At 39.4% G+C, this 22,958-nt stretch overlaps 1 protein-coding gene across 2 annotated transcripts in view; it reads left to right on the forward strand.

Moving 5' to 3' along the window:
* The first annotated feature begins 353 nt into the window (after nt 1-353).
* ABLIM1 (actin binding LIM protein 1) overlaps nt 354-22,958 on the forward strand; it is a 333,243-nt gene continuing 310,638 nt past the window's right edge. Inside the window, exon 1 of one of the 2 annotated variants that reach the window (XM_023511749.1) lies at nt 354-517. In XM_023511749.1, coding sequence (XP_023367517.1) covers nt 505-517 — 13 coding nt within the window. In that variant the 5' untranslated portion in view covers nt 354-504. Of the gene's footprint in view, nt 518-5,214; nt 5,735-22,958 lie in introns of those variants that run through there. The other variant, XM_023511747.1, reaches the window with a different exon arrangement.

Consider the following 22,958-nt stretch of genomic DNA (forward strand, 5'->3'; position numbering starts at 1 on the left):
CCGCCCTCCGCGGCCTCCGGGGCGCCGCGGACGCTGACGTCCTCGGACCGCTACGGCTCGGCCATTGGCAGTTTTGCTCCTGTAGCGGCCGTGCTGCGCTGACAGTGTAGGGCCACGAAGCCCTCCATATATGTATAAAACATTCGGAGGTTCGGCTTTTAAGGACAGATTTGCAAGACTGGGAAGAAAAAAACGCAGTCTTCTTAAAATGGGAAGTGAGTGTAAACGCTGAGAAGTCACCCAAATCAGCTAAAGCGGGTGAAATGGCTTTGCTTACCATAGTGTCATTAGTATTCAGCACAAAACACAGGAAGTCCCGGAGGGGCAAAGGGGAAGGGGCAAAGGGGAAGACGGTTCCGTTTAATTCAGCACGACAATGTGCCACGTTTGAGGGCGAGGTGCACTGATTCGGCACAGCATTTTCTATTCAGTTATCACAGATACCGGACAACACTGGTGAGGGACAGACCAGAAAGGATTCCAGTAAATGGCCGAGACAGCTAGATGGAGCTACAATGTAAGCACTTGCGTAGAGTCGTCTTAAAATACTATGCAACTGTGTATTAGTCCAGTCTTGAAGAAACAATATTCAGGCTAGCACAGTTTAGATTGGGTTGGTACAAATTACGAAAATGGACCTATCCTGGAAAACTTTGTTGTTTGCTAGTATTGGTATTTTACCAAGAGGACCATTAAGTTCTTGATAAGGTGAGACCGGGAGAAAGCTTTGCACGACCGAGTGATGAAACTATGTACACGGGTTTGCTTAGTTGAACAGAGAAAAGAATGAAGCAGAAAAGGGCGACAGCAGGTCGCCCTGTCGAGTGGCCATAAGCGGCCAGACTCTGGCGCCGCTTGGTAGCAGTAGCCTGACTTTGAATCCCAGTTCTGCCACCCAGTAAGGAAGGTTATTTAACTTCCTGTGCTTTGGTTGCCCATAGTAAGAGATATATCGCTTTAGTTACTGTTAGTAATAGTAATAGTTAACAAAATAATAGGGCCAGAAATCAAAAATTAAGGAGACTTTAGTCTTGTCTTTTCTCCTCTATTTTTGTTGTTGTTCTTGGTTATTTCCCGGCTGTGCTCAATGACAGGTACATTTGACCTTCATTTTCTGTGTAATAGACCCCAGAATGCTGGACGCATCCTCTGTTGTTAAGTGCTTCTTCACCAAGTTCTGGCGAATGGTGTCTGCTTTAACCAAGAGCACATCATGTCTATTATTATCATTATTGTGCACACAATTTAAGATGGTTAGTCATATTATGAACTATAATTATTTTCCTGGCCAAATTGTCATGCATTTCTATGGCATTTGTATTTTAATAACATCTTACAACTCCCAATTGTATGGGGAGGTCTGTTTAAAGCAGGCTTATTTAGAGTTGTGTGTATTTGATGATGCCTTTCTTTGTATAGCTATAAACATGGTGAAATATATGTTTTGGTTTAGATTACTATCAATATTTAGGATGACAATTCCTTTACCTGATACCTAGAAACATACACGTTGATCTAGAATTATAACCGAGCAGCTGTTCCTATTTCTCATTCTCATCCTAGCACACCTGCAGTGATGCTAACTTTGTTATCAGCCTAACGCGTGGGCACGGTTGGACCTACCAACCACAACAAACTACGATTTAAGAAAACACAAGAAAGGCTTCCCTTAAGTATGGGCACTCCCCAGTTAGAACACATTTTCTTTATTCTTTTGCCTTAAGCTAAATAAGAAATTTTGTCCATGTTAACATTAACTTATGTTAAATTCTATCATTTGCTATATTTCAAAATGAATGAAGGTGCTAAATTCTTTTCTAAAATGGAGCTTAATCAGTGAAGACACAGAAAAACCTAGTAAATTAGAACCCAGTTGGGAAGAAGTTGAGAAAATATGTAGAAAAAGAATTAGAATTAGATGATACCTGCTTCCAAAGTTGGGCTAACTTCTGATTAAATATGAAGTAATGATCAGCTTGGATTTTGAGTCTCTTGAAGGAATTAGCAAAAGTTTACTATGGTGAATGGCCAGGGAAGACCATGATGATTGCCCAGATTAAACACCAAGATTGCTGCAAGGTCGATTTTAGAGATTGTCCAACTTGTTAAGTAAAATCAGTATATACTTTGCTTATCTTTTTTATGCATATAATTTTTAATTTCACCCTTGAGATATTTTTCATTTATTTGTCCAAACAAAAAGTGGGAAAAGATATCATAATGGATTTGAATATATTTTCTCTCTTTAAAAATGTCTATAATTTGGTTATTATCTAATAAACCAAAAACTAGGGAAAGAAGGGGCAGAGTTTATTATATTTTATAGAATCTTGATCTCTCTTTTTATGTTATTCGTATTCTTCTTAGCTTTAAAATATGCATGATGCTGTCTTTGAAATATGAAAATAAAACTATGATAACAAATAAATACTTCCTTTTTTTTTTTTTGAGACAGAGTCTTACTTTGTTGCCCTCAGTAGAGTGCTGTGGCATCATAGCTCATAGCAACCTCAAACACTTGGACTCAGATGATCCTGTTGCCTCAGCCTCCCAAGAAGCAGTGAATCCAGGTGCTGGCCACAATGCCTGGCAATTTTTAGAGACAGAGTCTCACTCTAGCTCAGGTCTCCAACTCCTGAGCTCAGACAGTCCACCCACCTCAGCCTCCAAAAGTTCTAAGATTACAGGTGTGACCCACCGCGCCCGGCCAGCAAGTAAATACTTAAATTGAACACATGAATTTTTAGCAACATTACCTCCCCCAAATCCTTTAAAATGACAGTAAAGGGATTTTTCAAAGTATAAGCCCAGAGGGGGTTTACTAGCTTCCTACCCAGTGGGTACAATGCATGGATATGTGGCACTCTCCCCAGGGGTAGGACATAGCTTTAACATTTCATGTACAAATTTTATATAACCTAATGATTTGTACCCTCATATTAATCTGAAACTTAGAAAAATAACTTTTGAAAAAGTATAAATCCAAAAGGATAAATCGTGTTGACCTAAAAGTAAGATTTTGAAGCACAAAATATGATTTCAAGAGTTTATTTGGGCCAAAGGTGAGGACAACTGCCCAGATGACTGAGATCCAATTATCCTTGGTTATAAGTTCTGTTAGGCCTTTGCCACAGAAGGTTTTTAAAGCAAAAAAAAAAAAAAAGGAGGCCAGGCACAGTGGCTCATGCCTGTAATCCCAGCACTCTGGGAGGCTGAGAAGGGTGGATTACCTGAACTCATGAATTTGACACCAGGCTGAGCTAGAATGGGACCTGTCTTTAAAAATTAGCTGGACATTGTGGCAGGCACCTATGGTGCCAGCCATTTGGGAGACTGAGGCAAGAGGATTGCTTGAGTCTAAGAGTCTGAGGTTGCTGTGAGCTATGACACCATGACATGCTACCCAGGGTGACAAAGAAAGACGTCTCAAAAAAAAAAAAAGCAAAAAATGGGGAACAGGAAGTGGGCTGATAAAAAGTTGTCAGGAATTCTCATTGGTTTGCAGAAAAATACCATTGATTAGTGGATACACTGTTAAACTACAGTGTATAAACCACAGTGTACAGTGTAAATGCTGTCCAGTGCAGCATTATTAGGTTAATTCATAGCTACTTATGGCAGTTTTCAAGAGATTAATACCCAGCTGAAAGGGTGGAAGTAGGATCGGATGGCTGTCTTTTTTTTAATACCTCTCTCACCCTTAATTTGAAAGGACTTGCATTTATCAGAAAAAAATTCTTTTTTTTTTTTTTTTTTGAGACAGAGCCTCGAGCTATCCCCTTGGGTAGAGTGCCATGGCATCACAGCTCATAGCAACCTCCAACTCCTGGGCTCAAGCAAGTCTCCTGCCTCAGCCTCCCAAGTAGCTGGGACTACAGGCACCCGCCACAACGCCTGGCCATTTTTTGGTTGCAGCCATCATTGTTGTTTGGCAGGCCCGGGCTGGGGATTCGAACCCGCCACCTTAGGTGTATGTGGCTGGCGCCTTAGCCACCTGAGCCACAGGCGCCGAGCCCAGAGAAAAATTCTTTTCTCAACTGGGCGAGGAGATAACAGCTACAGAATTATGAAAATTAGAAAGTAGCTGTAAAAGGATTAACTGCTGTGACTAACCCAAAAAAAGCTGAATCCTAAGGCAACTGTGAAGAAAATTAGGAACCAAAGTGTAGTCATCCCCCTCAAGGGGGTTGGTTTTAGTCACAGGTACCAAACTCTGAGAACGCTCATGTCCCTGACACAGAATGGTGTAGTATTTGCATATAACCTCTGTACGATCCCCCATACACTTTAAATCATCTCCAGGTTATTTGTAATTCCTAATACAGTGCAAATGCTATGTAAATAGTTGTTATACTATATTATTTAGGGACTAATGACAAGAAAAAAATCTGTACACATTCAGTGCACATTCATTTTTTTTTTTTTTGAGACAGAGTCTCATTCTGTCACCCTGAGTAGAGTGCTGTGGCGTCACAGCTCAGAGCAACCTCAAACTCTTGAGTGTGAGTGATTCTCATACCTCAGTCTCCCAAAGTAGTTGGGGCTACAGGTGCCTACCACAACTCCTGACTGTTTTTAGAGACAAGGTCTTGCTCTGGCCCAGGCTGGTCTTGAACCTGTGATCTCAGGCAATCCACCCACCTTGGGCTCCCAGAGTGCTAGGATTATAGACGTGAGCGGCCACACCCGGTCACTTTTTTTTTCCCTTAGAGATCAGGTCTCACTCTGTTCCTAGGCTGGAGTGCGATGGCACCATCATAGCTCGCTGCAGCCTCAAACTGCTGGCCTCAAGTGATCCTCCTCCTTCATCCTCTCAAAGTGCTAAGATTACAAGCATGAGCCACCACGCCTGGCCTCAGAGGCAATTTTTTTCCCAAACATTTTTGTAAGTGCGGAAAGAGGTTGCCTCTGTGGAGCAGGAAATTGAGAGTTTGGGAGGAAAGATAAAAGCTTTCATAACAAACCTCATACAGCCTCTTGACTGAACTCGACACTGGTGTAACCCAAAGTTTGGCAAGGGGAGAAACTTGAGGCAGGAAATGTTTCTGGTGCTTTTGTAAAAGTTCAGACAAGAAATGGTAAAGGTTAATAGCTACAGGAATAAGCAAGAGAAAGTAGACTTGAAAGAGGTCGGACTGGCTAGGCGCCTGTGGCTCAAGTGGCTAAGGCGACAGCCACATACACCTAAGGTGGAGGGTTCGAATCTAGCCCGGGCCACCAAACAACGACGGTTGCAACCAAAAAAAGAGAAAAAGAAAAAGGTCAGACCAGCCAAATATTGCGAGTGCTGTAAGATGCGAGAGGGCAAAGTCAAAGATGTGGCTGAAGTATCTGATTTGGATGAGATTGTAAAGATAAGGACTGTGGAGACAGAGAAAGATCATGAGACAGAGTTTTACTATGTTAGGTTTGACTATCTATGTAATTACTCGTAAGTGAAGACGTCTAGTATAGGGTGATAAATTTGGATTAGGAAGTCAGAAGAGAGGTCCAGGCTGCTAGTAAAGATTTGAGAATCATCTCTTAAAGATGGAAAGTAAGATGGTCTGAATAAATGAGATAGTTTTGATGTGGTATCATCAAAGAAAAAAGAATGGACACAAACTGGAGGACCTCCTGCACTTAAGGACTGGGAAATGGAAGAGGAACTCATGGAAGAGCCATCAGAGGTGGGAAAATGTAAAGAAGTCCCGGAGGAATGAGTTTCAGAAATTGAGAGGTTCAAGATACAATGGTGAGTTAGCACAGGCTACAGACTTGACCTCCTGAACACAATTCTTCTATTGCCATAGAAACAGTAGAAGTGAGGGATCTCAGATCCTTCGACAAACCTGAAAACTCTGGTGCCCAGCGTCACATTCACTCGGTCCACTTCTGACTTTAGTTATTGTTGGCAGTTCTGTGCACACTCAGATTCATGTCATGGTGACAGTATCTGACCTCAATCCCATGCTCCCTCCTTAGAAATTTTGCCACTGAAAATTCTGTGTGGGAAACACGATGGGCTTAGCTCACCTTAGCTAATGAGAGATGGAATCTGGTGGACAAGCACTCCAGTGCCCTATCTTTCTCATGGACGATTCTGGAAAGTGTTCTGAACAATTTTCAGGAGGTCCCCGTGGGACCCATTGACCACAGTGCAGAATAGCCCTCTTCTACCTTTTGTCCTTCCCCATCGTTCTCCCCATTTCCTTATTTTCTGTGACCTGAAGTAAACTACTTGCAGTTAAGTCTTTTGTCTTGGGCTCTACTTTTGAGAAAATTCTCTGTGGGTGGTAGTTGGAGTGGAAGGAGCCTAGAGAATATAGGCTAAGGGAGAGACATCTTCACTGCTTCAAGAAAGGATCTCTTGGAAGTCAGCAGTGCCCTGTTACGTCTAGCTGCATGAATCAGAAAATCCCAACTAACTGTGGCTGACAGAAGTTTCTTTGTCAAGTAAAGGATCTTTGCTTTATAGGGAGCCAGAACTGTGGTATGATGGCTCCATGAGGTCACCATGGGCCACTCTCTTAACTTTCCACGCCATTCTCCAGTACTGTCATCCTCAGGATCACTTCATGGTCTGAGGTGCTGGAATTCTGGTTACCAATTCTGGGGCAGTACCAGGAGGAAACAAGGAAAAGAGAGATTACTTCTGCCTTTGAATCAAGTCTTTCTGAAAGTTCCATCTTCAGTTTACCTTTCATTGATCAGAACTCAAATAACCACACATAATGGTTAGAAAAGAAAGTTGGTAAATACAGTGTTTGAGTCTGGATAACTACAGAAAAATAAAAATGCAAAGTATAACTTTCAAATTCAGCATAAAAAAATTTGCCCATTCCAATGGACCGTAGGAAAGAAGAAAAAAAAAGATAGATACTAAAAAATCTGAAAAACAGGTCTTTCTATTAAAATAAATGTGAGTCTGACTCACCAATTAAAAGCAGAGATGCATAGATTGGATTTTTAAAATAGCATTATATTTTCTGAAAGAGACACATTTAAGAGGAAGAAGAAATTGAAAAAGATATGCCAGAGAAATCGGAATCAAGAACTAATATAACAAGGACAAGATATCAGACAAAAGAACAAACAAAACAAATTTTCAAGCATATGTAGAACATTTACAAATTTTAGTTACGTCCCAAGCCACAAAGGAGGCCTAACTCTAATGCTCTGAAGTTTAAAAAAAATTAAATTAAAAAATCATTCTAGACTGAGCAAACATTGAGTATCACTGGATCTGTTGAGTAATGAAGCACCATAGACAAAGCAGCATGCGTTACGCCCTCATTCTATGACATAATCTTTGGAACCAATAGCCTTAAAGATACCTGGGACAATGGGTTGGAGTAGTATACCAACATGGAGTACATGTTATCTCCACAAATCCAAAGAGGCCCCCAAACCATCATGCCTTCTTTTTAGTGGCACATAATACAAGTTATACTAACTCATTTCAGAGGAGATAGCCTGACATGCTCTAAACAGTTGAACCCCTAGAGATTTAGATGGGGTGCTATGCCTTTGAATATTCCTGGGGGTTTTCTTCAGCTTCTGTCTCACATGTGCCTTAATAAGACATCTGCTGTACTGGCTACTTTCTGCATATCAGGTCAAACAGCACACTACAGCAGGCCATTGTGATGTTCTGTGCAGGGTCAAGATGATCAGAATTCCGTAGACAAGCTGAGAGCAGGAAAGTCAGCATAGCCCTAAGATAAAACTAGAAAGTGTCCCTTGAAACCAAACTCCTTCTAGTGGTCCTTACAAATTGATAATAGAGAAAAAAAAGCACTTGCCAGAGCAACAGCTACATGTCAGGTGCTGGGACTGTGTTGAGTTGATTGACTCCAATAAAGAAAACAGGAGCAGCTATAGTTGTAGTTACCACCTGATTAAGTGTGTGATTATTCATAATTATTTTCCAAGATCTATCCACCTTCTAAACAGGCCGGACAGTAATCACTGCCTGTATAGAATAGTAATCACTAGCCCTGTATTTTCACATCTCTGATTTATGCATGAATCTCTGCAGTTACCCTCAGGGATGCAGTCTTGCTTTTGGTTTACTATTTTGATAGAAAGAGAAAGCTCCAAGGGTTTGCACTTGACCTTTCCTACCATAAAAGTCTTAACTCCACAAGTCAGAGAGCTGTTATAGAGATTCTTCCTGTTGCCACGCATGTCTATTCTAATTATACACTCAGAAAGTGGGGACATAACTATAGGATGGGCATATGAAAGAACTTGGGCCAAGTTCAAGGGGGCCTGGCCTTTCCATTAATCAAGAGACCTGGATCCTTGAGATGCCTAAAGTCTAAAAACTTGGTGAGAGGGAAAGACTCATGTTGTAACTCGACTGACATTTCTACTAACCAGACCTAAAATTTTTACTCTTGTACTGACCAAATGATACTTTAGTAACTCATTTCAGAGGAGATGGCCTGACATGCTCTAAACAGTTGGACCCCTAAAGATTTATCTGGGCTGCTAAATCTATTAGGCTATTCATCTATTGCATTCCTAGGTGTATCATGATCTATAGTTTGCCAGATCAAGACCTTCTGGTTACCTTGAAGTAATTTCTCCTACCTTTTTTCTGGTGGTTAAGTGCTGCCACTTGGCCTCTATCACTTTTAGACCCCATCAGTTCCACTCAATTCAGAGACTCATCTGTCATCCTGCTAATCATGGAACTTTTTAAGAATGATGATGCTTCCTTCACTAATGCACTTCTCATAGTATAGTGAACACAGAGCCTTCTTAGTCTTCTAGAAGGATGCAAGAGGCATAGACATGCATGTTGCAAATGATCAATGACCTTGTGTTCTGTTCTTTGATCTGTGGGTACATACTTCCAATATGCAAAGGACATTCTAATATGTCAACGTTGGTGGAATAGTGAGTCCAAAATTCCATCAATCAACGAGCAAACTGTTATAGTCACTTGCAGCTGTGCTGTTCATATATAAATGCTGTCTGGAAAGTATCCAGCCATGTGTGCCTCTTGCAAATGTATTTATATGACTACATTTTACTTGATCTAATTTTGTATTCTTTTCTTTTTAGAGTAACACTCTTCAAATCTGTTTTCAAAATTATGGCCCTGGTTTTTGTCTCTCTACATATTGGAAAAATCTGGGAATTCTTTCATATAACCTATGTCCTCCTCAGTTAAACATGACACCCACCTCCTTGGAGTCTGCTGGGATACTCATAACTCTAGTTAGGAGTCTAGCATCATTCAGAAGTGGTCAGGGAGAATCTGGAGCCTGATAGATATCTCTGTGCAAAGCAACTTCTCTTAGTGAGGTTATACAGCATCTTTAAGCAAACCTAGTCTCTTCAGACATGAGAGGATAGATTTTTTTCTGCTGGCACAAGAGGCCCAGAGGGATTTGGGGGTTTAAAATTTTCAACATTGTTCATTTCCACCCAGAGGTTTCCACTCCAAGTCTTAGGCCCCCCACCTTCTCAATGTCCTAAGTATATATGTCCTATAACATAAGATAATATGTCTTATTATGACAAGTCTGTGAATTCAACTTAACATTTTACAACCCGGATGACTAAATTTGGGTACTGATTTTCCAAACGTGTGACTCTGTAGCTATAAAAACATAATAAATTCTTAGGACAACCGTAGATTCTCTCTAGAACTTTGTGACCTGAGAGGAACATTTAGAACCCTGATCTTGTTATTTTATTTCTGTCTTCTCCCCAGCATAACCAGAAGCACCTCCACAGTTCTTACAGTCTTTATTACTACTATAACCGTCCAAGGTAGCACCCGTCTTCTAAGCCATTTGTTTCTGTAGAAACTTCACAGTCAACTACAAGCAGCACTTTAATCATAACACCCTGCATGACCCCAGAGCTTGTATTCCCCTGTCCTATTGGTAAAGAGTTCTGCTTTGCTTTCAAAGCTGAGGATGTAAATGAACAGTGCTAAATCGTGTTTTTGAGATTTTATTTCCTACGAGCATTCTGTTACCTAGTACTGTATTGGTCAGGGTGCAGTTAGAAAAACAAACCACACTAGTCATTTCAGCAGAGAGAACTTAATACAGGTGATGTGTTACACTGGGCTTTTGTTAATAAGCAAAAGACTAACACTGAGGTCCAGAGATAATAACCTTCCAGGAAAATAAAGGGAAAAATTAATGTATTCAGAAACTAGAGGGTTAGAGGGCCCCACAGGACTGGGGCTCAGATCCCCAAGGAAGCGGTGCTGCCCTGCTTATACTGATACTCAACCACGGAGCGCCTTAAGGCTCATGTGGGAACTGCCCCCCAAAGTTAAGAGACTGGAGTCAACTAGCAGCCGGAAGGAAAGGGCAGCGGGAACAGCACGCAACGGAGAGGCAGGCCCGGCTCCAGCCTTAGCTCGCCCTCTAGCGCCCCCTGTGGGCAGAACCAAGCACCGTTACCTGACAAAGAAGAAACTGTCAAGTCCCGGACCAGAGCACAAAGCAAAATTTAAAAGGATGGATTTGGAGCTGATTTAATATAATTATGTGTGTCTTACCACATAACTACAGAGACTCATTACAATAAAGGACATGATGAAATTATTAAATAAAGTTGCACCTTGAACAAAACGGGTTTGAACTCAATCAAGGGTTCACTTAATATGTGACTTTTCTTTTGGCAGTAAAAGCAAGAACAACCCCTCCACTTCCTCTTTCTCCTCGGGCTCCACCTTCCCAATGTAAAATGACAAGGTTGAAGATCTTTATGATGATCCATTTCCACTTAAAAAATAGTAAATATGTCAGGGTGCAGTGGCTTACACCCGTAATCCTAGCACTCTGGGAGGCAGAGAAGGGTGGATCGCTTGGGAGGAAGAGAAGGGTTCATCACTTGAGTTCAGGAGTTCAAGACCAGCCTGAGGAAGAGTGAGACCTTGTCTCTAGTAAAAATAGAAAAACTATCCAGGCATCATGGCAGGTGCCTGTAGTCCCAGCTACTCTGGAGGCTGAGGCAATAGGATCACTTGAGCCCAAGAGTTTGAGACACCAGGGCACTTTATCCAGCACAACAGAATAAGGCTGTCTCAACAAAAAAAGAAAGAAAGAAAGAAAGAAAGAAAGAAAGAAAGAAAGAAAGAAAGAAAGAAAAGAAATAGTAAGTATGTTTTCTCTTCCTTATGACTTTACTAATGACATTTTCCTTTCTGTGGCTTATTTTATTGTAAGAATATATGTAGGGACGTATAATAAACAAAATACGTGTTAAGTGAGTGTTTATGTTATTAGTAAGGCTTCCGGGAGGCCGTTAGTAGGAAATTAAGGGGGAGTGGTACTTCATTTTGTTGGGAACATTACCAGAAGTTGCTTGCCACTTTGGAAAATAACATTATTCTTGGCAACACCACTCTTGTCGTTTGTGTCAGCTGTTTAACATACCTGAATATACAGTTAGCCCTTGAACAGCATGCAACATAAATTTGTGGAACTAGGTAGAGATAGGAACCGCAACACTGTGAATGTATTAAATACCACTGCATCTTCCACTTTAAGCTGGTTAATTTTGTGTTATGTGAATATTTTCTCAATGAGGGAAAAAAACTCATAAGGCCAAGGCAACAAAATAGCACAGTTTTGATATAGGAAGAGACTAATAAACCAGTGTCACAATGGAGACTGCTACTAGAAAATCTGTATTGCTCTAAGAAAAACATTATGCTGAATCTCTCGATGATAACATATATAAAAACCAAACACTCAATGGCTTAAAGATAGAGACAGAAGGAAAATGTAGGCGAAGGCAGAGTGAGAAGATTTTATTAAGCAAGACCCCAGAAAGATTCAGAATCTAGGGCAATGAAAAAGACTCCAAAGGGCAGACCATAAATAGAAATACTACAGCATTTGACCCTATCAAAACTGACGATTTCTGTTCAGTAATATTCACCATGTGGAAATCAACAGTTAGGTAGCAAGTGTCAGAGGCTTGCAGAATCTAAAACTGACGTAGTTCCTATGGTTGCTGTAACAAATTACCACAAACTTAAAACAACAATAACAAAAAAATCATCTTACTGTTCTGGAGGTCTGAAGTCCAAAATAGTTTTCACTGAGCTAAAATCCAGAAATGCCCCAGTGCCCAAATATAAATAACATCAATAGCATTATTAATCTAACATATAAACATGTGGGAGATGTGCGTGAAAGAGGGACTGGGAGACACAGGGATCTCACAGGGGTTGAAGAATCCTGTTCAGAGGATAGTTCAAGTCATGGACCTTAAAATCTAATAACAAGTGGAAATGAAGTGAAAATAGGAGAGAGCTGATATGGGAAAAGTAAATAGTTTCCTGGAGGTTCCAACAAGATCTGAGACTCATGTTTTGGGACAAGTTGCTTAGAGAATTAGAAGATGTGGTGAGAGAATGAGGTGAGGAATGTATTGTTCATGAAGCTGAATAATTTTGGTGACAGAACTCCAGGGTGCTGGTGTGGGAAGGGATCTGAGATGGAGTGGATGGAAAGGGCATCGGGATGAGGAAGTGAAGGCTCTGAGAGCCATGGTGTAGGGTGGCTCGCCCACTGAGGACCTGGCAGGACTTGGAGTGAGGAGGCCAACTGCACACCAGGTGCCAAGTCACAGTGATGGGGGAGGGGAAGTGTCCAGGAAGTCTATAAATGAGCAATAAGGCGGGTGGGGGTTGGGATAGCCGAATGGCTTAAAGCTAAAAGGAGTAGGATTTTTCACATGGGAGTGGAAAGCAAGATCTGGAAGTGGCATTAGGGAGAGCAGAGGTCGCCAAATTTAAAGATCAGGTTCAAAGACCTCACTACATAGAGGAGGAAATGGAGGTCAGAGTGTGGTAGCCAGCTCCACAGTGTCCCCCAACCATCCCCGCCTTCTGGTAATCACACCCTGGCATAGTCCCTCCCACAGTGTACCAGGGTTAGTTTACACGAAGAGTAGAATACAGGAGAGATGATGCTGTGCTGCTTCTGAGATTAGATAGCAAAGGCTATTATAGCACCTGTCTAGCTGCCCCCTCATTCTTTTTTTTTTTTTTTTGAGACAGTCTCACTTTGTTGCCCTCATTAGAGTGCAGTGGCATCACAGCTCACAGCAACCTCAAACTCTTGGGCTCAAGTGATACTCCTGCTTCAGCCTCCTGAGTTCAGGGACTATAGGCTCCCACCATAATGCCTGGCTATTTTTAGAGGCAAGGTCTCTCTCTTGCTCAGTTGGTCTTGAACTTCTGAGTTCAAGCAGTCCAATAGCCTTGGCCTCTCAGAATGGTAGGATTACAGGCATGAGCCACTGCATTCGGCCCCTATTCTCTCATTCTTGAATCACTTATTCTGGGGGAAAACAGCTGCCATAGGGTGCACAGCCCTATGGAGAGGCCCACATGGCAAGAACTGAAGCCTCTTGACAACAACCATGAGAATGAGCTTAGGGGCAGAGAGCCTCCAGCCCCTGTTGAGCCTTCGGATGACTGCAGCTCTAGGTGACATCTTAATTGTAGCCTCTTGAGAGTCCTTGAGCCAGACATGTAAGCCACTCCAAAATTCCTAACCCATAGAGGCAATTGTTTTCAGCACAATTTGGGGGGTATTTTGTTAAGCTGCAATGGATAAGTAATTTTTTTCACTTACCCAAAATCACAAAGCTCATAAGCACCCTTTCTGAAGAGAGGACACAGAGCTTCTGATTCCTGGGTCAGCATCCTTTTGTATTACAGGTACCCAAGGATATCTTGGCCCTCTTTTGTAGTGGACAGACACATACTCACAAGGTGTTAATAACTATCTGAAAATGTTTAATGGATCTCAGTTTGCTTTTCTATCAGCAAAATAAAGTGAAAAAATATATTCTATAGTACATGCTTCCTCATGAAATATGGAATACAATTTAGTAAGGTAAATCTTTTCTGTTTGACATTTATGGGCTGGATGATTTTTTAAAAAATTAAACAAAAATAAAAACATATGTATTTTTTCTATGTCCCCTCCATGTAGTATAATACTACATAAGAGTTTCTAAAGCATACTTATATCTTTTAGGCACAATTTCTGGAAGAATTGAGAGGATTAATTCACGTGTGTGCAATAACTGAGTGGTACAACCAGAAATGTAATTTCTAATTTCTCTAAATGACTTGACAAGAATGACATAATATACTTGATATCATTATGTCATTTAAAGACTGCAGTGTAAGTCTGACCTTCCTGCATGGTGACCCAATAACAGGATCTAGTGTCTGCATTTCTGCCTTTTGCCACTACGTGTAATATTCAGAGACAGGCAGGCTGCCAGAACAGCACTTTGTGGTTCCCACTTGCACGCCACAGACACTGCATTTCTGAGCACATGACTGGTAGGCCAGAGAGAGTTTGTGTGTGTGACCCTTCGGCTTATAGTTTGGGGCTGAGTTTTTTAAAAACGTGGTTATAGAATATTTTTTAATTTTTTTCTTCCTTAGAAATATAACTAGAAAAGCAAAAGAGTAGGTTTGGGTTTTATTCATAAGAGCATGGATTTAAAAAAAAAAAATCTCCAGTCTGTTCAAGATTCTGATTTCATTTAATTTCACAAAAGCAGATGTGTGTCCAATTATTCTTCATTATAGTCAGTAAGTTAATTTGCTACCATAGATTCCCAGCATAGACTCCCAGAGAGTCTGAATATTTTTCTGTATTTTTTTCCTCACTATGCTTGAAAAAAAAAAATAGACCTGCCATCTATTTCCTATATCATTTTTATTCCTGAGCGTCATAGAAAGACAATTCACTCCCTTGACATTTTAGCACTCTCCTGGTTATAATCCAGCTAATTAACTGTGGGTAAATTTTGCTTAAGATGAAATACTATTTCAAATTTTATGTTTTAAAAGTTAGTGATTAGTGGTTTGACTTTCAGTTTATAAAATTTCAGCATTTTTTATAACCAGGAAAAAAGCCAAGCAGGAAGCACAGATGCACAATTACTGATGGGACCGATTTTCAGTCGTGTCTTATTTTTCAGAAAACTTGGAGGCTTGCGATCAACCTTATGCGCGTAAATTCTTTTGATTTTTATATGGTTTTTAGAAAGAATTTATTCATTCAACAAAATCTACTGAGTACTCATCATATGCCAGGTACTTTTTTAGGCGTTGAGGATGTGAGAGTGAATAAAAGATGCAAAGTGTATGTTGTCGCCACCCTTGTGTTGTAGTGGGGGATGAGAATTAATAGACAAACAGAAGAGATAAACAATAGGTCAGATGTTGACTAAAGGCCATGAAGAGAAATATAAAGCAGGATAAGAGGGCAGAGAACACGAGCCAAGAGAAGGATCGAGATCTGCATGTTTCTTATATCTTGAAATATAAGAAGGTAAAAACACCTGCATGATTCCTTGTATTTAAAGTTTTCAAACCAGTTACTAGCAGAGACTTTTTAAAGGAGACCATGGCTTGCCAGAGATTTATTTAAAAATAAATAAATAAAGAAGGTGGCGTCTGTGGCTCCAAAAGGTAGGGCACCGGTCCCATATGCTGGAGGTGGCAAGTTCAAACCCAGCTCTGGCCAAAAAAAAACAAACTAAAAAATAAAAAAATAAAGAGAAATAATTTTATAGAATACTGATTCTTAAACTTTTGGGGATTATTCATTCTTTTGAGGATCAGACAATAGCTCTCCTCTGAGATAAGTACATACCAACACACAACTTTGATTACAATTTGAGAGAGTTTGTGGGTTCTGAAGCCACCCCTTGAGACTTTGAAGGCAGCTATGAAACCAGACCTTAAACTGGCTGCAAAGTCACATTCTTTTTTTTTTTTTTGCAGTTTTTGGCCGGGGCTGGGTTTGAACCCACCACCTCCGGCATATGGGGCTGGTGCCCTACTCCTTTAAGCCACAGGTGCTGCCCCAAAGTCCACATTCTTAAAGCTTCATTTTCTTTTTAATTATTTCAGTAGGTTTACTGAGCAAGATCTCAACACACCATCTATTGGAAGTCATTCATCTACTTCTAGCATTAACAAAAAGAAACTTCCCTTAAAGAAACTTCAATTCTAAATCAATTCATTTGCGAAAACATATGCTGCACTGTATATACACGTGCCGGGAAGGTGACCAGTGCCGGGAAGGTGACCAGTGCAGTCAGGGCCCTGCGCCCCCGAAGGTCCCACACTTGGGGTCATGCTGTGCTGTTACCATTTTGAAATTCTTAATAATTTTTGAACAAGAGGTTCCACGGTTTTGTATTCCATGATCCTTGAAAATTATATAGCCAGAGAAACATACACACTCCCCCCCACACCACTTAAGTTCACTGGGCTTTTTCTTTTATTAACATTTAAATAAGAAGACAACGTAGCTTTTTAGTGATGTCATTATGTAACTTATGTGTTTTCACTAGTTTGTTTTCTTCTTGAGGTAATAATGAATCATAACCTGCTAGTACAATTTTGACAATTACTTAAATAGTGACTATTTAAGGGAATATGACTATGTAATAAAATTACCATAAACAATATTGAAAAGCAGACATATAGGAACTTCCATATTCCAGGCTAAACAAACTGCATAAGCAAAAGAAAGATTTTTATAGCAACGAGAAGCTTCCACTAACGTGAGAAGTTGCCTAGAGATGTGAATGGTCTTACACACCATGTTAAGATGCTTAGAACAAATAAAACTACAGAATTCCCAGCTGAATTTGAATTTCAGGTAAATAACAAATACTTCTTATTATAGGTGGTATATCCCATATAATATTTGGTACGTACTTATACTACAGAGAATTGATTGCTAACTGAAATTCAAATTGTGGGTGCCCTCTGTGTTTTACCTAGCAACCCTCTGCTTTTCCTTCTGCCTGTAGGTGGCGATCTGATCAAATAATTTCATGGGAGCTGCGTGGCAAAGTCAAGTTTAATAGTGTTTAATCCATCTATTAATATGGCTTTTAAAAAATATGTAAAGGAGGTTTTCACAAAAGCAAGGTAAATTTGAAGATGCTCAAAACTAAGTATAATTCATTCCTCTTCTTTCACACTACCTACCATGAAACATTCAAATCTAGATGTGATCGAATTTTAGGGAAGGAGCCATATACATTTTATACCTCTAAGAATCTTTGAAGATATTTTGTACTTTTTCACGATAATGTAAATGAAGGCTTTTTTTCCTTATACTTTCTAATAGATTACTTCTGCTGTGTTAAGATAGCTATTGATTTTTGTATGTTTGTTTTTGTTTCAGAGCAGACTGTCAGTTCAAATAGTATTACTGTAAATATTCTTGAATTTTCTAATAGACAAATTACCTGCAAATAATGTACTTTTATCTCCCTTTTCCAAAAGTCAGTAAATCTTTTTTCTGCTTTGAAAAGCTTAATTCTACTTAATGTAGATAATTAAGAAGAAAAAGAAATAATTATGCATAATATTGAGTTTCCTAAAAAGCTACTTCCATTAGTATAAGATTTTATATTCACTCAAAACTATTATAATAATTTAATATTATAATCCAGAAATACAACTGTAACCTTATAGTTGTATTTACACACAAATAATATAAGATTAGATAAAAAAAGACCTCGATTATCGAGTGTATCTACATCCCACCCCCATTACACTAAGCACGCTTGTGCTTATCACATCAATTTGTCTTCTCACAAAGCAAGGAAAAAAATATCCCCATCAAAGCCAATGAAGTCTGTAAGTAAATTATTTTATGATTACATGTATATTCAAGAGAAGAAAAGTTATCATTCCTTTTGGATTTCAGTGGAAGAGACTTCATTTTTTTAATGAAAATTTATAACACTTTCTGGTTCTTATCATTATTCATTATCTTTTGAGCTGTGACAGTATACTTAGCACTACACACAACATAGGCCACAGTCCCTTGCCACATTTGATGTTGTGAAGCCACCGAAGAATTACAATCTATGAACATAAGTTTTGAAGATAGCACCTTTAGATATTTTGGTAACAGATATTTTATGTTTGTTGATTTATAAACTGTAAAATGGAGAAGTTTATTTGTTTATTTATTTTTTATTATTGAGGATTCATCAAAGGTACAAAGAACCAGGTTGCATTGATTGTATTTGTTAGATAAAGACCCTCCTCTAATTGTCCCACCCCCAAAAGATGTGTCACACACTGTGACTCCCCACCCCCCCATCCTTCCCTCTCTCTGCTGTCCCCTTCCCTACTCCCCCATATGCTAGTCATTAATTGTCCTCATGTCAAAGTTGAGTTCATAAGATTCTTGCTTCTCCACTCTTGTGATGCTTTACTAAGAATGTGTTCCATTTGGAATGGAAGTTTAAATAGTTATCTGAGAAGTAAACTTTGCACTAGGTGGCGCTGTTCGGTAATACGCTATTTCTGTTGAAGCTGACTAGGTAATGGTTTTCTTACACTTGGCTCTATTCCAGTTCTTATGCTGCAAATATAAAGTCTATTAGGTATTATTATGATATGAAAATAATGTAGTATCAATTAAAAAAACTGGAAAATACAGAAAAGTGTAAATAGAAAAGTCACCCATAATTCCTTTTTCTTTTTCCTTGAGACAGACTCTAGCTCTGTTGTCCTGACTGACATCATAACCCACTGCAACCCAAAACTCCTGGGCTTAAGCCATGCTCCTGCCTGAGCCTCCTGAGTAGGTGGGAGTATTGGCACACACCACATCTGCCTATTGTTTTATTTTTGTAGAGGCGAGGTCTTAATAGGTTGCTCAGGCTGTTGCTGAACTCCTGGCCTCAAGCAATCCTTCCACTCTGGCCTCCCAAAGTGCTGGGATTACAGGCATGAGCCACCATGCCCAGCCTTATAATTCTATGTTTGGGTAGCTTACAAAATGTTTTCTCTGTGGTCCAGGAAACTCTTTGTGGAGAGTGGGCTGTAAGCCAGCAGGGCCCTCATAGCCTGGGGAACATTCAGGGAATGAACCCCCAACTACTCCTATATTCTCAAAACAACCATATTCCTTTCTTCAGGTCCCCCTGCCAGAAGTCACATAGCCCTTTCTTTGTCTAGTTAATTTTTAAGAACTCTGCAGAGATCCTTGTGATCTTTCCCTTCTTACTTCTCATCATATGTTAACAAAGTTGAGTAGAAACCATTAACAAGATGATTTGTCTGTATTAAAGTCATTTACATTTTCTAATTATACTGTAAGACCAAAATTATGTCTTTTGTTTATGCTATTTCCCCATATTGTCTATGCTACTTCCTCCTGGACAACCCTATACAGATACTATAAAATAGAGCTGATTTTATGCTTTGGTGCTGGCTGCAGCCATCAGCTCAGTCAGTCCATCCTTCATTTCCATGTCTTCTCTTATGCTGTATTTTCCTTATTCCTCACCCATTCCACTCTGGTTCGCTCCTCCTCCCCATGCTGGTTGGCGACACTCTTGATAAAACATAAGCCTATTGAATTATATTTTCTTTTTAAAAAATTTTGACTCCTCCTCTCCCTCCAGCTACCTCCCATTTCTTTAGAGAGGTGTTCATTGTCTTTTCTTCCTAACCCTTTCACATTCTTCTACCTACTGCTATCTGGCTTCTGCCCCCATTGTCCAAAAATAACTCACATTAAGGTCACTAATGACCTGCATGTTGCCAAGTTCAATGCACATTTTCCTTTCTTTATCTCAGGCGCCCTCTCAGCAGCAGCAGTGTTGTCATCCCACAGGAATGGTACCTGACAACTAATTGCAAGTTCAGGGAAGGTGTGCTGGTAGCTTGAAATTAGCCACAAAATACCAGTATTTGTACCATAGAAATCAACAAATACCACAAATCAGTGCCTTTTTTTCCTGATATACCCTTGCTAAACATTTACCTGCACACCAAGGAATATAGGTAACCACTTTTTCTTTCACAGGACGCTTTTTTTTAAAAAAAATTTGTTTACTCAATATCATCCCCTCCTGGTTTTTCTTTCCATCTTAGTTCCTCTGTCTTTTCTGTCTCTTTCTCTGTCCCACTGCCACATATTAGCATTCTCCCCTCTCTTCTTCCTTTCATATGCCAGCTCCAAAAATAATCTCACTAATTTACATGCATTTAAATACTACCATTATGGAGATCAATTTCAGATTCCTATCTGCAGCCCAGACCTCTCCTCTAAGATTCAAACTCAGACATCAACAAACCATTCATTTAAACTCGTACTCCTCACAGACATCTCACAGAAACCTCAAACATGCAGCCAAAACAGAGTTCCAAATTTAGTTCCACAGACCTTTCCCTTTCCTATCTTCTCAATCCCCAAGTCCCCCACTTTAGTAAATGAAACCACCATATTCTTATTACTGAAACCAGAAACCTAAGTATCATCTCTGTTTCTTTCCTGTCCCTCAACCTCATGTTCACACCACCTGCAAATCCTGTCAATTCTACCTCTAGAATATCTTGTGACTCTTATTTTTATTCTCTAGTTCTATTTCCATTACATTTCCAGCCAGCATTACCTCTCCTTACTGACTGTAACAGCTCCAGACTTATCTCTGAACTTCAATTATTCCTCCCTTATGGTCTATTCTCCATATAGCAGCAAAAAGTGATCATAAAATGTAGTAATCTAAGCTATCCCCCACCCCCATTCTTAAAATCTTTAAATGGTCATTCTTTAAATTTAGTTTAAAAACAAAATTATACTTCTTTTTATGTTAATGCATTTATGGGGTACAATATGCTGATTTCATGTAGAATTAGGAATGCTTACATCACACTGGTTAATATATATCTCATCTCGTTTACTTAATTATTGTGTTAAGACATTTATACTCTATACTAATAGATCCAACATGTACCCTTGCATTATGCACCATAGGTGTGATTCCTCCCTCATTCTGACCTCCCTCCTCCTCTCCCATCCCCCCTCCTCCCTCCTTCATATTGGGCCATAGTTGTGATCTATTCTGCATATGAAAGTATGAATGATTGTAAATTGGTTTCGTAATAGTACTGAGTACACTGGATATTTTTTCTTCCATTCTTGAGATACTTTAGTAAGTAGGGTATATTCCATTTCCATCCATATAAACATAAAAGAGGTAAAGCCTCCATCTTTTTTAAGGCTGCATAATATTCCATAGTATACATATACCAAATTTATTAATCCATTCATGGGTTGATGGACACTTGGGCTTCTTCCATGAACTTGGCTATTATGAATTGAGCTGCAATGAACAATCTGGTGCAAATATCTTTTGTGATTTTTGGTCTTTTGGATATATACCTAGTAGAGGAATTGCAGGATCAAACAGCAGGTCTACTTAGAGATCCCTGAGTATTCTCCATACTTCTTTCCAAAAAGAACATATTAGCTTGCACTCTCACCAACAGTGCAGAAGTGTTCCCTTTCGTCTATATCCACACCAACATCTGTAGTTTTGGGATTTCGTTATGTGATCCACTCTTACTGGAGTTAAGATGATATCTCAAAATGGTTTTAATTTGCATTTCTCTGATGATTAAAGATGATGAGCACTTTTTCATGTGTCTATAGGTGATGCACCTATCATCTTCAGAGAAGCTTCTGTTCAAGTTCCTTGTCCACAATGAAGGGGGATTACTTGTTCTATTCTTATTAATAAGTTTGAGTTCTCTGTGGATTTGATTATCAAACCTTTGTCAGAAGCATAACCTGCAAGTATCTTCTCCCATTCTGTGGGCTGTCTGCTTGCTTTACTTACTGTGTTCTTGGCTGTGCAGAAGCTTTTTAGTTTTATCAGATCCCAGTAATGTATTTTTGGTGTTACTTCAATTGCCCAGAGGGTCCTCCTCATAAAGTATTTTCCCAGGCCAATTTCTTCAAGTGTTTCTCCTGCACTCTCTCCAAGAATCTTTATTGTTTCATGTCTTAAGTATAAATCTTTTATCCAATGAGAGTCAATTTTTGTTAATGGTGAAAGGTGGGGGTCCAGTTTCAGTCTTCTACAAGTCTCCAGCCAATTCACCCAGCACCATTTGTTAAATAGGGAATCGTTGCCCCAATTCATATTTTGATAGGCTTATCAAAGATCAAATGATGATAAGTGTCTGAGTTCATCTCTTGGTTCTCAATTCTGTTCCATACATCTACCTCTCTATTTTTATGCCAATACCATGCTGTTTCGATTTCTGTAGATTTATAGTATAGTTTGAAGTCTGGTAGCATGATTCCTTCTGATTTGTTTTTATTTCTGAGTAATGTATTCATGTTATTCTGAGTAATGTATTCATGTAGTGTAATTCAGTAATGTTTTTATTTCTGAGTAATGTATTCATTTGAGTATTTGAGGTTTTTCTGGTATAAAACAAAGTACTATTTTTTCCAGATCTTTAAAGTATGATAGTGGTGCTTTGTTAGATATTGTATTACATTTGTAAATTGCTTTGGGTAGTATGAACATTTTAACATTGTTGATTTTTCCTAGCCATGAGCATGGTATGTTTTTCCATTTGTTAACATCTTCAGCTATTTCTTTTCTCAGAGTTTCATAATTCTCTTTATAGATATCTTTCATGACCTTTGTTAGGTAAATTCCCAGATATTTCATCTTCTTTGGCACAACTGTAAAGGGAATATAGTCCTTGACAGATTTTTTGGCTTGACTATTGTTGGTATATATAAAAGCTACTGATTTGTGAGTATTGATTTTGTATCCTGAGATGCTACTGTATTTCTTAATCACTTCTAAGAGTTTTGTGGTTGAGTCCCTGGGGTTTTCCAGGTATAATATAATATCATCTGCGAAGAGTGAAAGTTTGATCTCCTCTGACCCCATTTGTATACCCTTTATCACCTTCTCTTTCCTGATTGCGAGGGCTAAGACTTCCATTACAATGTTAAAAAGCAGTGGAGACAATGGGCAACCTTGCCTTGTTCCTGAGTGGAAATGTTTTCAATTTTACTCCATTCAATATGATATGGGCTGTGGGTTTGCTGTAGATGGCCTCTATCAGTTTAAGAAAAGTCCCTTCTGGCTCGGCGCCTGTGGCTCAA

Source organism: Otolemur garnettii, unplaced genomic scaffold (genome assembly GCF_000181295.1).
Source record: "Otolemur garnettii isolate 467f Iridium unplaced genomic scaffold, OtoGar3 scaffold00021, whole genome shotgun sequence".
Lineage (NCBI taxonomy): Eukaryota > Metazoa > Chordata > Mammalia > Primates > Galagidae > Otolemur > Otolemur garnettii.